The following is a 17,431-nucleotide window of genomic DNA, read 5'->3' on the forward strand; positions in this document are numbered from 1 at the left end:
GGTAGCTCAGTTGTTAAGCGTCTGCCTTCAGCTCAGGTCAGGATCCCAGGGTTCTGGGATCAAGCCCCACATCAGGCTCTCTGCTCAGCGGGAAGCCTGCTTCTCCCTCTCCCACTCCCCCTGCTTGGGTTCTCTCTCTCGCTCTCTGTCAAATAAATAAATAAAATCTTTAAAAACAAAACAAAACAAAACCCAAGAGCACCTGGCTCACTTAGTCAATGGGGCGTGCGACTCTTGATCTCAGGGTTGTGGGTTCAAGTCCCATGCTGGATGTGGAGATTACTTAAAAATAAAATCTTAGGGCGCCTGGGTGGCTCAGTTGGTTAGGTGACTGCCTTCGGCTCAGGTCATGATCCTGGAGTCCCGGGATCGAGTACCGCGTCAGGCTCCCTGCTTGGCAGGGAGTCTGCTTTTCCCTCTGACCCTCCCCCCTCTTGTGCTCTCTCTCTCTCAAATAAATAAAATCTTAAAAAACACTTAAATAAACAAATTAATTAAAAAAAAAAAAAAGAAAAAGCAAAGTTAGCACATAGGCCAAAACTCCTACCCTGTCATTCCTCGCTGCAAGAAAATAAACCTACTACATAAAGAAAACAATCTACTGGGGAAAACAGCCTTGTTGTAAAGTGATATATGATATGACCCATGTAAAGTATTTCATGACATGGCACATAGAAAATGCTCAGTAAATATTAGCTACTGAAGTTATCAGCATCTATTACAGATAGCAGTAATGGAAATCCAACATAACTATTACATATACTTTATGGCCAGACCACAGACAAGATATATACTATGATTCCTTAAAAAACAATTCAAGTAATGAGGATCTAAGTTATACAGAGCTGGGGGATGGTTTAAGTGGGTGTACACACAAGCACTTAGGCTGTCCTGAAGCAGTTTTATGTTATGAAATTCAATAGGTATGTAAGCATAGGGGTGACACTCCAGAATCTCTCATGCTGTTTTTACCTTAAAGTCATTTAAAATTATTATGCATGCTGAAATCATTAGAATTGATGCAGAGAACAAAACTACTGGAGTCAAACATTTAAAATCTCACCTTATGAAAACAGGATTAACTTCAGATTATTTCCTCTCCATGTCAAAAATCTCATTGTTTAAAGAAATATGCCACAAGGACAGAGAGAACCAGGGGAGAAATGAACAAGACCCAAGATTTCAAGCAAAGAAGCATATAGGAAGGGGTAACTGACTTATTAGTAAAGAGGCAAAAAGAATTGTAGAAGGAAATACCGAAGAAAAGCCCTGCAGAATCTCAGAGGCCTAAAGATTAGTGCACAAAGTATTCAAGATGGAGGTGAGGCAAAGAACTGAAAACAGGCCTGGCTGATAGGCTATATAGCAAAGGTGGGATACCCAGGTGGATCTACCCCAACACCCACACACTGGGTAAAACTATATTCCCAGGCAGAAGCTTAATTCTCTAAAGAACATGAGAATTCAAGAATCTCTGAGGTCAGGTTTCACAGGTAGAATCAATAGATACCAAAAAAAACCAAAACCAACACCTACACCAAGGTGAGCTACTACAATCTTTTAAAATACTGGGAACAGGGGTGCCTGGGTGGCTCAGTCACTGGGCGTCTGCCTTCGCCTCAGGTCATGGTCCCAAGGTCCTGCGGTCGAGCCCCATGTTGGGCTCCCTGCTCAGCGGGAAGCCTGCTTCTCCTTCTCCCACTCCCCCTGCTTGTGTTCCCTCTCTTGCTGTGTCTCTGTCAAATAAATAAATAAAATCTTTAAAAAAAAATAAAATAAAATACTGGGAACAAAGATCCCATCAAGTTCCACAGAAAGGATAAAAGGTTATATACATAGGAAATGTCAGAGTAACGTCAGAATTTCCAACTGCAGATATACTGATTCTAGAATTCTATACCAGACCTGTCAAGCAGAAAAAATAAATACACTGCAGACAAAGAAATACTTAAGAAATTTCCTACCTTACACCTTTTATAGCTACTAAAGAATGTGTTCTACAAGTTTAGGGATTAACCTAAAAAAGAGGAGGGAATACTCCAAGTAATTATGCTGTACACCTAAAACTAATACAATGTTATAGGTCAATTATATCTCAATAAAGTGGGGGGAATTTAGAAACAGAATGAGTAACCTAGGAGAGGGAGAAAGGAATCCCAAGATGATAGTGAAATGTCAGGCTTAGAAAATAACCAGTCCAGAAAAGATTCGGTAATACAAAGTTCGGACCGATGAAGATCTCCAGGAAAAAAAGGCTGACAGATGAATATACTTGAGGATATGAAACTAAATATTCAAGAACTCACATAACTAAACAAACATTTTTAAATGTGTAGCAATTATTAACTCCAAGGGGGGGAAATGAAGATACTCAAGAAAGAAAAGCTCACGAACTGAGCCCTCCTATCACTGATATTTATATTTTCACAGTAAGGTAAGCATTTACTATTCATTTAACCAAAAAATTGTGATGTAACTAACTACATATTGAGAGGACAGAAAAAAAGGGGAAATAGGAAATAGTATAACTAAATCCTCATCTACTAGAAGAGAAAGTATGAAGAAAATTCTACATAGCTGAGACTAGGAAGGAGATGTGGGGGGAGGGGAGTTGGGAAATGCTGTTTAATAAAAATCTTAAAGCAGCTTTTTAAAAACACCATACGCATACATTATTTTTAAAGTAATTTTAATCAAAATTTTATCAGTTTTTTTTTTTTTAAATAGCAGTGGTTTTTAACTGGAGAATGTGGCTGATGCTTTTGGGACCCACTCACTGGACCCCATGAAAAAATGATGTGCATGGTATGCAAGTGTCTTTGACTTAGTACTCCAAAATAAACCCACAATCTTAACCACTGCTCATCATTTCCATCCTGGTCTAAGCCACTGACCTCTGCTGTAACTCTACTTAGAATTTAATACATGAACCATGCTCCTGTCTCAGGATCTCTATTCTTGCTGTTGCATCTGTAATATTCTTGCCTTGAATAGAAGAATGGGTTACCACCTTACCTCTTTATCTTTGCTCAGTTGTCACCTCTCAGTTATGTCCTCTCTGATCACCATATATAGAATCCTTCACACTGACTCTTTATCCACCTTTCTTGAACTACTCTTCTCTACAGCCCATACTGCCACTTAAAATACTAAATATTTTATTTACTTTGTCTTCTGTGTTCCCTGATGCTACAATGTAAGCATCAGGAAATCAGCAATTTATATCCACTTACTATAACCCCAACATCTCTGTTAATGCCTGGGACATAGCAAGCACTCATGCTGAATCAGTGAGTGAACACTGTAGCATTTGGTAACTCAGGATTTAGGAGGTAGGAAACAGGGACGCGTGGGTGGCTCAGTTGGTTAAGCGACTGCCTTTGGCTCATGTCATGATCCTCCTGGAGTCCCCCACCGGCTCCCTGCTCAGCAGGAAGTCTGCTTCTCCCTCTGACCCTCCCCACTCTCGTGATCTCACTCTCAAATAGTCTTTTAAAAAAAAAAAAAAAGAGAAAAAGAAAAGGAGGTAGGAAACCGTGTATTTGGCCCAACTTCCTTATTCCGCAGATGAGGAAACAAAAATCCTGCAAGGGAAAATTAGTCGCTCCAAGTTGAGTCAACTAAAGAACAACCCAAATATGCTGATTTTAAGTCCAGCTCTTTCCCTTTCAAATCTCTGACTTCAATTCCACAAGAAATATTTTACATCAAGAAATAGGGGTGCCTGGGTGGCTCAGTCGGTTAAGTGGCTGCCTTCGGCTAAGGTCATGATCTTAGGGTCCTGGGATCAAGTCTTGCATCAGAATCCCTGCTCAGTGGGGAGCCTGCTTCTCCCTCTCCCTCTGCTTGTGCTCTGTCAAATAAAATCTTAAAAAAAAAAAAAAAAAACAGTATATCCACATGCCCAAACATTTCACAGAATACTTACTATTTTTAAAAGGTTGGTCACAAATCAACCAAACTGATTTCATAATCCACTAATAGGCTGCTATACAATTTGAAGCATGCTGTTTTATACTAAATTAGATGCAATTTAACCAAGGATATAAAAGGAAAAATTTATTCTTCTGTATTTTTTTTTTTTTTTTTTGAGAGCGGGGCGGGGGCGGGGGGGAACGGGACAGAGAGGGAGAGAAGAGAATCCTAAACAGGCTCCAGGTCCAGCGCTGAGCCTGACACCGGCTTTATCTCACAACCCTGAGATCATAAGCTGAGTGTCAAATCAAGAGTCGGACGCTTAACCAACTGAGCCACCCAGGCACCCCTCTTCTGTATTGTTATTACACATCTTAAGTAGCTTCTGAGTAGAGATATCTTCTATGCACTGTCAATTTAGTGCAAGATTAAAGCAGCATGCTACTTAATAGCTGGAGGCTAGGGACAATGCATTCTCAGCTTCACAATTAAAGGGATGTGAGTACAACTAAAATATATTAAATATATATGTGTCTCATTTATTAATCTATAAGATTTTGGACAGCACAATTATTTTATTAAGCAAGTCATAAAACAATGGAAAAGACTAGAAATTATTTCTTAAACATTCTATATAAAAACCGTAACATTTAAAATTATTTGTTTTATTCTACTCTCCCACAAAGAAAGTTTCTTTTTTTTTTTAAAATCTGCTTATAGATTTTTTTTTTTTTTTAAAGATTTTTATTTTTTTATTTGACAGAGAGAGAGAGAGTACAAGTAGGCAGAGAGGCAGGCAGAGGGAGACGGAGAAGCAGGCTCCCTACTGAGCAGGGAGCCCGATGCGGGACTTGATCCCAGGACCCTGGGATCATGACCTGAGCCGAAGGCAGCCGCTTAACCGACTGAGCCACCCAGGCGCCCCAAGAAAGTTTCTTAACAATGAATACTGATTTAATTATTTTTTACTATTTATAATAAGCAAACTCCTCATGGACACTGAGTTGAACAGCCAATATAATGCTTTAAAAAACTAGCAAGATAGGGCGCCTGCGTGGCTCAGTCAGTTGTGTTTGCCTTCAGCTCAGGTCATGATCCCGCGGTCCTGGGATCCAGTAGAACGGCTCCCTGCTCAGGGGAGAATCTGCTTCTACTTCTCCCTCTGCCCTACTCCACTTGTGCTCGCTCTCTCTTAATTAAAAAAATCTTAAAAAACAAAACTAGCAAGATAGAAATGTAGAATGTAGTGGGGCTAGGAAGAATCCAGGATCAAGAAGGCCATGCGGAAGATCCTGCCATTTACAATAACACAAATGAACATGGAAGACATTACGCTAAGTGAAATAAGCCAGACACAGAAAGGAAAAAACTGCACGATCTCACTTACATATAAAATCTAAAGTCAAATAAGATAGAAGCATAAAGGGTAGTCATCAGGTGCAAGAAGGTGTGGGAAATGGGAAGGTACTAGTCAACAGCACAAATCTGCAGTTATATAGGATGAGTAAGTCTAAAGTTCTAATGTATAGCATAATGACTAAAATTAATACTACTCTGGGCGCCTGGGTGGCTCAGTTGGTTAAGCGACTGCCTTCGGCTCAGGTCATGATCCTGGAGTCCCTGGATCGAGTCCCGCATCGGGCTCCCTGCTCAGCAGGGAGTCTGCTTCTCCCTCTGACCCTCCCCCGTCTCATGTGCTCTCTCTCATTCTCTCTCTCTCTCAAATAAATAAATAAAATCTTAAAAAAAAAAATAAAATAAAATAAAATAAAATTAATACTACTGTATTGAATACTGGAAATTTGCTAAGAGTAGATTTCAGGTGCTCTCACATACAAAAAATGGTAATTACATCAGATGTTATGTCATAATCATTTCACTATGTATACTTATTATCAAATCATCATGTTGTACACCTTAAATATATACAATTAACAGAAGACCACGTGAAGAAGCTCCTATGATTACCTTAGTATGAGGTACTAAAGGCTAACAAGGGTGACAAAGGCATATAGAGACTTTCTGACATCCAATTATCCTCAAGTCTCTCTGGTTTCTACATTCTAAACTTCCTCTCACATTTTCCCTCAATATCCCCACTCCAAGTGCCTTAAGCAAGCCTTCACTTTCTTTTTTGCCTTCTAACTGCTCCTGAGTCCCTCTGATCCACTGATGTGGTCAATGAGTTAAGATCAGTTTTAAGTTATCACCAATGTAACTTGCTACTAACAATAAAGTACTAAGTTGGAGCTTTATTGTTAAAAGAAAAACTTAAAACTCAAAGTTGCTGGCTCATTTGCTTTTAAGTGCTTCGATTAGCAAAGAATTCCAAGGAAAGAATAGTCAAGTTTGATAGCTGAAGAGCATACAAGTTCGTTATTCTATAACATCAAAAACCTAGAAAGGACAGTTTTTAAGGTTTACTCCTCCTATTTGAGACAATCTCTCCCTCAAATAAAAAAGAAAAAAGCAACCTGCCTCTTGGTAGAAAACTGACACAATAACTATATAATATACAGTTCTATTAAAGAATTTGATATACATATAGTGTCATTAAAAATACAGCTTAAATTAAATCTTACCTACATCCTTTTGGCAGGTTGTTACGAGTTGCCTCCATAACTCAACTGATCTAACCAATGGCCTTACAAACTCTGAATATTAACTCTGGCAAAAAATATAATGGGACCAAAGGGTGTCTTAAAGAAAGTGTAAGTTATGCATGTGAGTATGTCAACCACACCCAAGGTCAGCACCGGTCTGTTGCAAATGTTCCTGATTTAATAATATAGCTACTAGGCTATTAGAAATCTCCCTGAGATCCTGATAAACACATACTTGAATACAATTATAATCATCAGGGAAACAATCCAAAGGCCCCATTCTCAGGCAATTTTTGCCTAAGATTAAATGCCACTGCAAAAGGTTTAGTTCTATTAAAATATATTGAGTTTTTATAACTTAATCTAAATGGTACCTGTGTGTGAAGCAGCCCAGTTACAACAGCTAATAAAAAGATCTCCTTTTCTGTAACTACTTGTTATTGTTAAAGTAAAAAATAACTTTCCTAACTACTAATTAACATAATTCTATTAGGATAAAAAATAATGAAATCTAGTTTTCTATGAAGAATGTACCAGAATTGATTGCCTAAATAAGCCACTTTCATATATAAAAGAATTCAACATCTTCAATTAAGAACAATGTAAATTGACCTGTACCTCTGAAACAAATAATACATGTTTAAAAAAAAAAAAAGATAGTAGGAACGGAAAAATGAAGGGGGGGAAATCAGAGGGGGAGACGAACCATGAGAGACTATGGACTCTGAGAAACAAATTGAGGGTTCTAGAAAGGAGGGGGGTGGGGGGATGGGTTAGCCTGGTGATGGGTATTAAAAGAGGGCATGTACTGAATGGAGCACTGGGTGTTATACGCAAACGATGAATCATGGAACACTACATCAAATAAATAGGAAAAAAACCAAAACAAACAAAAAGTCATTAATGACATTTTTGTACTTCAAGAATGACCATTTTTCTTTGTGAATTTAGCTTTTCAGTACTCTAGTCTCAGATCTCTAGGAACAATTTGTGAAAATAATAAACTGCCCCACATCTTTAAAAAAAAAAAAAAAGAACAATGTAACTGACACAACAATGGGCATTTCCACAAAGTTTACCATACAGACCTCTAGGATATTCTACAAAATTGGCTTTATATAATATAGAGCTGGAAAGATCTGTAGAGATTATTTGCATTTCCACAAATGCTTATAATAAATAATACATAATATATAAATAATAATAAAATTGGCTTTATATAATATAGAGCTGGAAGGATCTGTAGAGATTATTTACCTCTCATTTTACACGTATAGAAACCTGTTTGACCTTGGGTAAATCAATACACCTCAGTATTTTTCCATATTTTTAAGGGGCTGAACCAGATGATTTTTACCATCCTTCCTAGTCCTAAAATTTCTCTAAAAATTATAAACCAGAAAAAAAAAAAGATAAACCAGGTTCTATTGCAACAAGTTATGCAACCACATGTAAATATAAAATCAAGAGATACAAAGGACGGAATTTATAAGGCTGATCACCTATGTCGTGTCAGGCCTTACATCCCAGTACCTCATTTAATACTCTAAATAACCTGCAAATGCTAGGTTCTTTGGGGTAGGGGAGGATCCTAAATCTATTGGTGTTTAGATGCTGCAAAAACTCCATTTCTGCTTTTAAAGAAAAAGCTAACCAGGAGGTCCTTTTACATGTATTAATAACAAAAAAGTGACAGATAATCTTAATCCAAACTGGGAATTTAGTGCAATCTAACTACCGTGCCCTACAAGTTTTAACAAAACTTGATATATGAATTTTGAATGCAGAGTAATAGAAATGTTAGGACCTGGGAAGGGCCTTAGAGATCGTATAGTACACCTTCCTCATTTTACAAATGAAGCAATTAAAATAAAAGGTTTTGTCCATTTTTCACTCAAATTAAAATAGCAGCCAGAAGTAGATGTGCAGTCTCCTAACTTTCAGGTATTACCCTGTCATGGAATTACATGAGGAAGCCTCATAATTTGCCTAACATGACATCTTTACAAGAACATCTACATGGCTAATGGTTTTTTTAAAAAAATGATTTAATTTGCCGAGATTATTGGTTTAACATATCAGAAATATGGATTACTGGCAAAAGTATCAGAAATATGGAAAGTAAACTTCGTCTAAACTTGGTCTCACGGATTAAAAGAAAAATATTTTTTTATTCCAGAACAGTGGCTGGCCCACGACTGGTGTACAATAAAAGTTTGTTGAGTGAATGTGCCAACCCAAGGAAAGTATTACCATCATTGGCAATAAAATCTTAAAGTGGCTGACTGAAAAACAAACTCTACGCTTTAAGGGGATGCGACTTTATATGGTCATATAGACCATATAGAGCCTTAGCATAACTCACCGCAGCCATTTTTTGATGACTATGATCCTACAGATAAATAAACTTAAAAATGCTAGGATTCCCCAATAATTTGGAAGGAACAAACCTAAAAAAGAGACTCAACTGGCTCAACAAAATATCTGTAGCATTTAGGTTGGCAATCACGGAGGCTTTAGGCTTAGTCCTAATCTTGTATACACAGTAACTATCGCCAAAGCATTTGACCTCTCCCACCCCCGACTTTCTCCTTTAAAGCAGACAAAAAGCAGCGGGTGCACAGGAGGGTTGGTTTTCATGAAAAGAATCTGACCCCAAAGGCAATACTGCTTGGCACCGCACCTTGCAACCTGGAGAAGCTCGGGCAGAAAACCAAGAGCGAGAAACCTACAGCTCCAGCCGGCGAGTGAACACCAAAGCCTCCCCCGGGTGCGGGAAGCCCCCCCGCCCCCCCGCCAGGGCCCAGCCGGGCAGCGCGGGCCGGGAAATCAGCTACCCGAGGTCCGAGGTGGGGCGTGAGCGACGTGAGGACGCCTCTCAGCCCGCGCGGCAAGGGGGGGAGGGAGGAGGTGGCCCCGGCGCCCATTTTGTCCTCGGCCTCCGCACCTCCGTCCTGTCCCCCAGGCCTAGAAACCTCCGCGAGGCCTGCAGCCACGCTCCTTTCCGCGGCCCGCATCCCGGACACGCGCTAGGCCGCGGCGCGGGGCCCCGGCCCGCTTCGTTCCCCCCCCTCGGCCCCGCCCGCCGTTCATCAGGCTCTCGGATACCGCCCCAGCCTCGCCGCGGCTCCGCGGGCCCAAAGCCTTGCGTCCCGCCCCGGCTTCATCCCTCATCCCTCCCCGCCGGGCCTCAGCCTCCTCAGCAACCCCCAGCTCAAGCCCCCTTACGCCTCTCGGCCCGGCGGACTGGAGCCCCCTCACCCCTCTCTCGCCCGCGTGTCAGGCCACGGCCTTCAGCCCAGCACCCTCAGCCCCAGCCCGCACGCCCTGTCTGGACCGTACCCCCCGGCAAACAGATGCACCAGCGTGTCCCTCTGGGTCATTCTCTCTCCCGCATGTCCTCCGGGCGCTGAGGCGGGACGCGGATCCGGCCACCCGCGGCGGCCGGCAGCTTCGGTCCCGGTCTAGAGCCACACGGCGCCCCAGGGACGGCGGGGGACCGGCTAGCGGAGAAGCGGCTGCAGAAAGCAACCGGCGCGGCCCTCCCCGCGGTTCTACAGCCGCGCCGCCTCCCGCTCCAGCTGAACGCTCTCTAGCAGAGCCGGAGAGCGGCGCGGCGCCGTCGGCGGAGGGGCGAGGCTGCGTGCGGGGGCTCGGATATTCCGGTGACCCCCGACATAAACAGAAGCTTCCATTGGTCCGCGCTGCGTGACGTCATGCGGCCGGCACGCCGCTTTCACGTGATCGCCAAGGGTGGTTTTTTTGGTTGTTGTTGTTTTTTTTTTTTTCAATGAAAGGGGCCGTGAGGCGGGGCGGAGCGCGTGTCCTGAGGGTAGTAGGTCACCGTGCTCTTGCGCCTAATCCGGGGCGGGGAGGCTGCACCGGTGCCACCTGGGCCCGGGCCCGGCAGGCTGATGGGAGTCCCCCGCTCCAGCCCGGACCACAGGAGAAACTGCCTGGACTCCCAGTACGCCAGCGTGCCCGGTCTCTGACTTTCTTTTTTTAAGACTATTTTTTCTTAAAAGGCAGTTCTGGGTTCACAACAAAATTGAGAGGGACGTACAGAGATTTTGCATTCACCCCCCCGTTTGATTCACTTTTTGAAAATTGGATTTATGGCATTTCCGCTTCCTAGTATCTACCCCAGGCAGTGCATGGGAAAGGCTTTTACAAGGGTACAATGTTTACAAACAATGCTTGTAATAGAAAACTGGGATCAGTAGGGAGGGGAAAAATAAATCATGGACCATTGCTACTCGGCAATGTGCAATTGTGACAAGGAGTAAGATAGATCCATATGGAAAAAAGAAACTCAGGCGTAGTAACAGGCAAATAGAATTTAAAAACTAAGGTTTATTTTAGAAAGAATAAAGAGAACTAACATTTACTAATTCTTCTAACCAGCAAATGTTTTATATATATACTACATAAGTCAAAGACTCAGGGAAGGAAAATGTTCTATTTCTCCAGAACACAGTGACTAAAATATTTTTAGTTTTATTAATTAGTAATTATTTCTAAGGTGCACAAAGGTACAGAAAATAATATAACACATAATCTGTGTTCATCACATAATCTGTACCCACCCTGAACAAATTTTAATATTTTCCACCTCTTTGTTGGGTAACTTCCATTCCACCTGCAAGGCCCTCACCACCCTTTCCCACCTATGTGGGATTATCCAGGGCCACCTTACTTTCCTTCCAGGGCCACTTTCTTCATGGAGTACTCCTTGATTGCCTCAGCTCTCTATGCTCTTCACCTACTCCTAAATTCCTACCAAATGTACAGACTGCATGCCACTGGCAAATATCATAGTTAATATTCATCTGTAAAATGGGCATAAGAGTGCCCCACTTCCTAAGGTAGTTGTGAGGACTAAATGCATTAAAATATGTAAAGCATCAACAGCAGTGCTGTGTAAGTAGTATCTATAAAAATTAGTAGTATTATTTTACTGTCTTATATTCTTAACAGAAATAGCAGGGGGCACCTGGCTGGCTGAGTAGGTAGAGCATTCGACTCTTGGTTTCTGGGTGGTGAGTTCAAGCTCCATGTTGGACGTAGATATTACTTAAAAAAAAAAAAACATCTAAACAGAAAATGGCAGCTGATATTTCTTGAACACTTACTAATATGCCAAGCTCTGATCTAAGCACTTTACATCATTCTCTTATTAAATTCTCGCAACTACCCTGTGGTAAGCACTATTATTGCCCCAATTTTCCATGAAGAGCCTGAGGTGTAGAATAATTAAGTAACTTGCCCAAGACTAACCAGTTCATTCAGAAGGAGCTTGGATTTGAATCCAGCAGAGTCTGTCTGATTCCAGAGCTTCGGTTGGTGAGGTAATAATAGCTGCCCATTAGAGGAGGGAAATTTTGAAAACAAAAAAACAAAAAAACAAAAAAAACCCAGAAAAGTAAAAAATAAAAATTGTTACCCAGCCATACTACCCCAAAACCATTGCATTAGCATTTGGGGACCACTTCTTTTTTATAGCAGGTTTTTGGGGGTATCATTTACATGCCATAAACCACATAAAGTGCATAATTTAGTGGTTTTTAGTATATTCTCATAGTTGTACAACCATCACGACTATCTAATTCTAGAGCATTTTCTGCACTGAAAAAGAAACCCTACATTTACTAGCAGTCACTTCCATTCTCCTCTCCCCCTGTCTTCTGGCAACCACTAATCTACTTTCTATCTTTCTAGATTTGCTTAATCTGGACTTTTCATATAAAAAGAATCATACAATATGTGGCCTTTTGTGTCTGGTTTGTTGTAGCACGGATCAGTGTTTCATTCCCTTTTACAACTGAACAATAATATTCCATTGTACGAATATACCCCATTTTGTTGATTTCTTCTCAACTGATGGCTCTTTGGACTACTTCTGTTTTTTTGGCTATCATGTATAATGCTGCCACGAACATTTTTTTTTAATATTTTATTTATTTATTTGACAGAGAGAGACACAGCGAGAGAGGGAACACAAGCAGGGGGAGTGGTAAAGGGAGAAGCAGGCTTCCCGAAGAGCCGGGAGCCCAATGCAGGGCTAAGGCAGACGCTTAACGACTGAGCCACCCAGGTGCCCCTGCCATGAACATTTGTGTACAAAGTTTAGCATGGACATACGTTTTTAGTTCTCTTGGTAAGGTACTTGAGAGTGGAATTGCTGGATCTTAGGATAACTCTATGTTTAACCCTTTGAATACTTGCCAGACTGTTTTCCAAAGTGACTGCACCATTTTAGATGTATTTCTTTTAGGACAATAGCTCTAGCTCCCTGTTTTTGACATAGCGAATGTCACAGTAATTACATTTAATGAAGCTTTTAAAACTGGCAAGGAGGGAGCCAGGGTTCTTATGTATAACAGTTATTTCCTTTATGAGCAATAAAAGTTCATTTGTGACCCTTTCCTTTTGAACTTCCTTCAGATGCCATCGTGGAAGAAGACTCCGCCCCCTGCACGGTCTGCTTGGTATGTCATGGGGACCGCCCACTGACCTGTGGTTGCCGAGGTCACCATTCTTGTGGAGATCCAGGGTTGGCTTGGCTGTCAGGCTTGCTGAAGTTTCGCAGCACAGCCCTCTGCCTGCTCTTTTATAACCATACTTCTTCACTCCTGTTGACTAGAGCACATCCTTCAAGACCAGCACAAAGAAGAGGCTTCTTGAGCTGCCAGGTGCTTTTCCGGGAGAAGGACGTTAAGGCAGGGTGAGTGGAGCCGAGACCACGCTTTAGCGTCAGGCACCCCTTCACCTCCCCCAGCCCCCTATTTTTGCCCAGGGGTCTTCTGGGAGTTGTAGTTTTTTTTTTTTTTAAATTGAATCTGGAAAGAGAAACTGATGGGGAAGGGGTGGCCACAACTGGATGCTCATCTCAAAACAGATAAGCTCACTGTGAGGTAGAGGGACTGCTACTGTCTTTCCTGATTGGTACTGGCCTCGAATTTTAATTGCTAATGGGCTAAAGAAAAGTTTTTAGTAGCTATTTGTGGGGAGTGGACCATAGATGAAACACTGATGCTACCCCTTCCACACACTTCGATTTTATTAGTCTTGGAGGTACAGAAAATTTGTATGAGTTTCAAGCTTTGGATTGGCAACATTAGTTTTATTTTTTTTTTTTAAGTTTTATTTATTTAAGTAATCTCTACACCCCACCTGGGGCTCAAACTCAGGACCCCAAGATCTAGAGTCACCAACTGAGCCAGGCAGGTGCCCTGGCAACATGAGTTTTAAATGTTTGGATAAGATTTTTTTTTTTTAAAGTAAACTCAACCCCCAAGGTGGGGCTTGAGTTTACAACCCCAAGAGGCGCATGCTGTCCTAACTGAGCCAGTCAGACACCCCAGGATTATTGTTGTTGTTGTTGTTTTTAAATCTCTGTATCTTCTTAGCTATTTCAGTGGGACATTGGGAGAGACTGTTTTACATTCTCTTAACCAGATGCCATTTTATTTATTTATTTTCCTATTAATAAAAAGTAATAAATTCAAACAATACAGAGGGGCATGAAGTAGAAATTAAAATCCTCTCCTCAACCACCCTTCCTAAATTCCACTGCTCAGAAGAAATCATTGGTAGGAGCAGAGCAAGTGCCCTTCTGGGTACTCTGTGCCACGATGGGAGTCCTCTCAGAGCTGATCTATACAGCACTCATCATGTGCCAGGCATTGTTGCAAGCACGTCACATGTATGTAAATTAACTCTCTAGAACCTAATGAGGTACATTCTACGGATGAGGAAACGGAGATGCAGAGAGGTTAGAGGATTTGTCAAGGGGACTCAACTAGCAAGTAGCTGAGCTGTGATGAAAATCTGGGTAGTCTGACTCCAGAGTCTGTAAGCTTATCCTCTGTTCTATACCATCTCAACTGTTTTTTGGTTGATGGAGAATATTAGCAATAGTTACTACGAGAGGGCAGAGGGTGGGGAGCTTTGGGAGGAACTTATGAAGAATGTGGTCATCAGAGGACAAGTGTGCTCTTACCTCTGAGCCCCACGCAGAGTCAGGAGAGCAGCTGTTCCCTAATGCAGGTTTGATCTCCCACGGAGCACCCCTTCCACCAGCCACCCTGTGCAACACATTCAGGGATAAGAGGTTCTTCTTAGATACACAGGTAAAAGCAGAGCTAGTGTTGGAGATAGATAAGGAGGTTAAAGAAATGGATTTTACCCAGAATGCATCAACAGTTTGCTTGTAGGAAACACCATCCCTTAGGGTCTAGTTCAGGACTGTGTCCCAGGAGGCTTAGGAAAAACAAACCCAAATCCAATTTTTCCTACCCTCCAGGACAGGGGTATTAGAAAGGTGAAGAGAACTTGCAAAGAAATGTATAGATTTTGTTGAGAGAGAGAGAAGGGTACACACTTTTTCAGTTCTGTCTGGGCAATGCCTGGGACTTCAACAATTTGTGGTAATACAGAAGTAGTACCCGCTTCCCATTTAAGAATCCATCTTAGGGCCTTACCAAGGGCCCCTGCTTTGAAATCCGACTTGCCTATTGGCATTTGGATCTTGCTTTTTTGGGGGGTGGGAGTGGGGGTGGGGATCTTGCTTTTATTAATTCTTTGTTTTTATTACAAAGTAATAAAGGCAAACAAACAACTCAATTAAAAAAAAATGGGTAAAGGACTTGAATAGACATCTCTCCAAGGAAGATATACAAATGGCCAATAAGCACATGAAAAGATGCTCAACATCACTAATCACTAGGGAAATGCAAATCAAAATCACAATGAGATATTACTTCACACCCATTAGGATGGCTAGTCTAAAAACAACAAACACAAACAGAAAGTACCAAGTATTGGCCAAGATGTGGAGAAATTGGAACCCTTGTGCTTTTGCTGGTAGGAGTGTAAAATGGCGCAGCTGCTGTGAAAATCCCTACGGCAGTACCTCAAAAACTTAGACGCGTAATTACCCTTTGTTCCAGCAATTTCACTTCTAGGTATATACCCCCAAAGAACTGAAAGCAGAGACAAACAGATAAGTTCATACCAATGTTCTTAGCAGCATTATTCATAAGAGCCAGAAGGTGGAAGCAGCCCAAGTGTCCATTATCAGATGAACGGTGTTGAACAAAAATTTAGTTGAGTACATTTTAAAGACCTAATTGGCTTTATTAAATGATTCAGGAATTGGGCAGCAGCATCCCATCTAGGAAATACAAGGGCCTTCACAGGAAATGTACAAAATGGAAGGTTTTTATAGAAGAAGGGTGGGGCAAGAAAGTTATTAGCAAAAGAAAAGGATTGTTTCGGGCAAGGTAGCTTTCCCTTAGGGGGAAAAGTGAGGGGCCTTATGCTGATGACCTCATCTTTCTTTGGGGTATGGAGAAGGCCCAAGTGGCAGATTCATTGGCCCTGACTGAAAAATTCCTGACTGAGGGCCTGGGTCGCTCAGTTGGTTAAGTGTCTGACTCTTGATTTTGACTCAGGGTCATAATCTCAGGATCCTGGGATCAGCTCCGCTGGGCTTGGCCGCTGAGCTTGGCTGCTGGGCTTGGAGCCTGCTTAAGATTGTCTCTCTCCCGGGGCGCCTGGGTGGCTCAGTCAGTTAAACGTCTGCCTTCGACTCAGGTCCTGATCCCAGGGTCCTGATCCCAGGCTCCTAGGATCGAGCCCCGCATTGGGCTCCCTGCTCAGCGGGGCGTCTGCTTCTCCCTCTCCCTCTGCCTGCCGCTCTACCTGCTTGTGCTCACTCTCTCTGTGTCAAATAAATAAATAAGATCTTTAAAAAAAAAAAAAAAAGATTGTCTCTCTCCCTCTGCTGCCCTGCCCTTCTCAAAAACATTTTTAAAAAATTAAAAAAAGAAAACAAAAGAAAAATTCCTGACTGACTGGTCAAGACTACATATCTGGGGGAGTTTGAAACGGCAAATAGATAAGTGTATCTAGCCCTGGTTTGGGAACTGGGTCTAAGTGACATCATTTTGGACCTGTGGCTTTCTTGTTAACAATGGAAAAAACAAAATATGATATATACATACATTGGAATATTTATTCAGTCTTTAAAAGGAGGGAAATTTTTTTTTAAGATTTTATTTATTTTTATTTTTTAAAAAGATTTTATTTATTTATTTGAGAGAGAGAGTGCAAGAGAGAGCACAAGCAGGGGAAGGAGCAGAGGGAGAGGGAGAAGCAGATTTCCCACCGAGCAGGGAGCCCGATGAGGGACTCCATCCCAGGACCTTGGGATCATGACCCAAGCTGAAGGCAGATGCTCAACCAACTGAGACACCCAGGCACCCTTTAAGATTTTATTTTTAAGTAATCTCTACAGCCATCATGGGGCTCAAACTCACAACCCTAAGATCAAGAGTCCACAGCCTGAGCCAGCCAGGCACCCCTAAAAGGAGGGAAATTCTGACACATGCTACAACATGGATGAACCTTGAAGACATTATGCTAAATGAAAAAAAAACATAAAAGGACAATTATTGTATGATTCCACTTATATGAGAGATCTAGAATAGTCAAATTCATAGAGAAAAAAGTAAAATAGTGGTTACCAGAAGCTAGGGGAAGGGGGGTTGGAGAGTTAGTGTTTAGTAGGTATGAAGTTTCAGTTCGGGATAATGGAAAAGTTCTGGAAATGGATGGTGGTGATGGTTGCACAATAACGTGAATGTACTTAATGCCACTGAATTGGACACTGAAAAATGGTTAAAATGGTAAATTTTATGTTCTGAATATTTTACCACAATAAAACAAATAATGCAAGCAATGCACATGGTTGTTATAAATATATAGTGTTAGAAAAGTTATAATGAAAAACACCAGGCTTCCGACCCCATTAATTTTGTCTCTTCATTTTTGCTCCTAGAGGTAATAGCAGTTCATGTTGTTATTGTTTTCTTTTCTTTTTTAAAAGATCTGTATTTATGTATTTGTCA

The 17,431-nt window shown here is 41.6% G+C and overlaps 1 protein-coding gene across 1 annotated transcript in view; it reads right to left on the reverse strand.

The window, feature by feature from the left end:
* Positions 1-10,177, reverse strand: part of SLC25A36 (solute carrier family 25 member 36) — a 38,139-nt gene extending 27,962 nt beyond the window's left edge. Inside the window, exon 1 of the mRNA XM_036102660.2 lies at positions 9,861-10,177. Coding sequence (XP_035958553.1) covers positions 9,861-9,901 — 41 coding nt within the window. The 5' untranslated portion in view covers positions 9,902-10,177. The remainder of the gene's footprint in view (positions 1-9,860) is intronic.
* Positions 10,178-17,431: the final 7,254 nt, after the last annotated feature.

Source organism: Halichoerus grypus, chromosome 1, assembly GCF_964656455.1.
Source record: "Halichoerus grypus chromosome 1, mHalGry1.hap1.1, whole genome shotgun sequence".
Lineage (NCBI taxonomy): Eukaryota > Metazoa > Chordata > Mammalia > Carnivora > Phocidae > Halichoerus > Halichoerus grypus.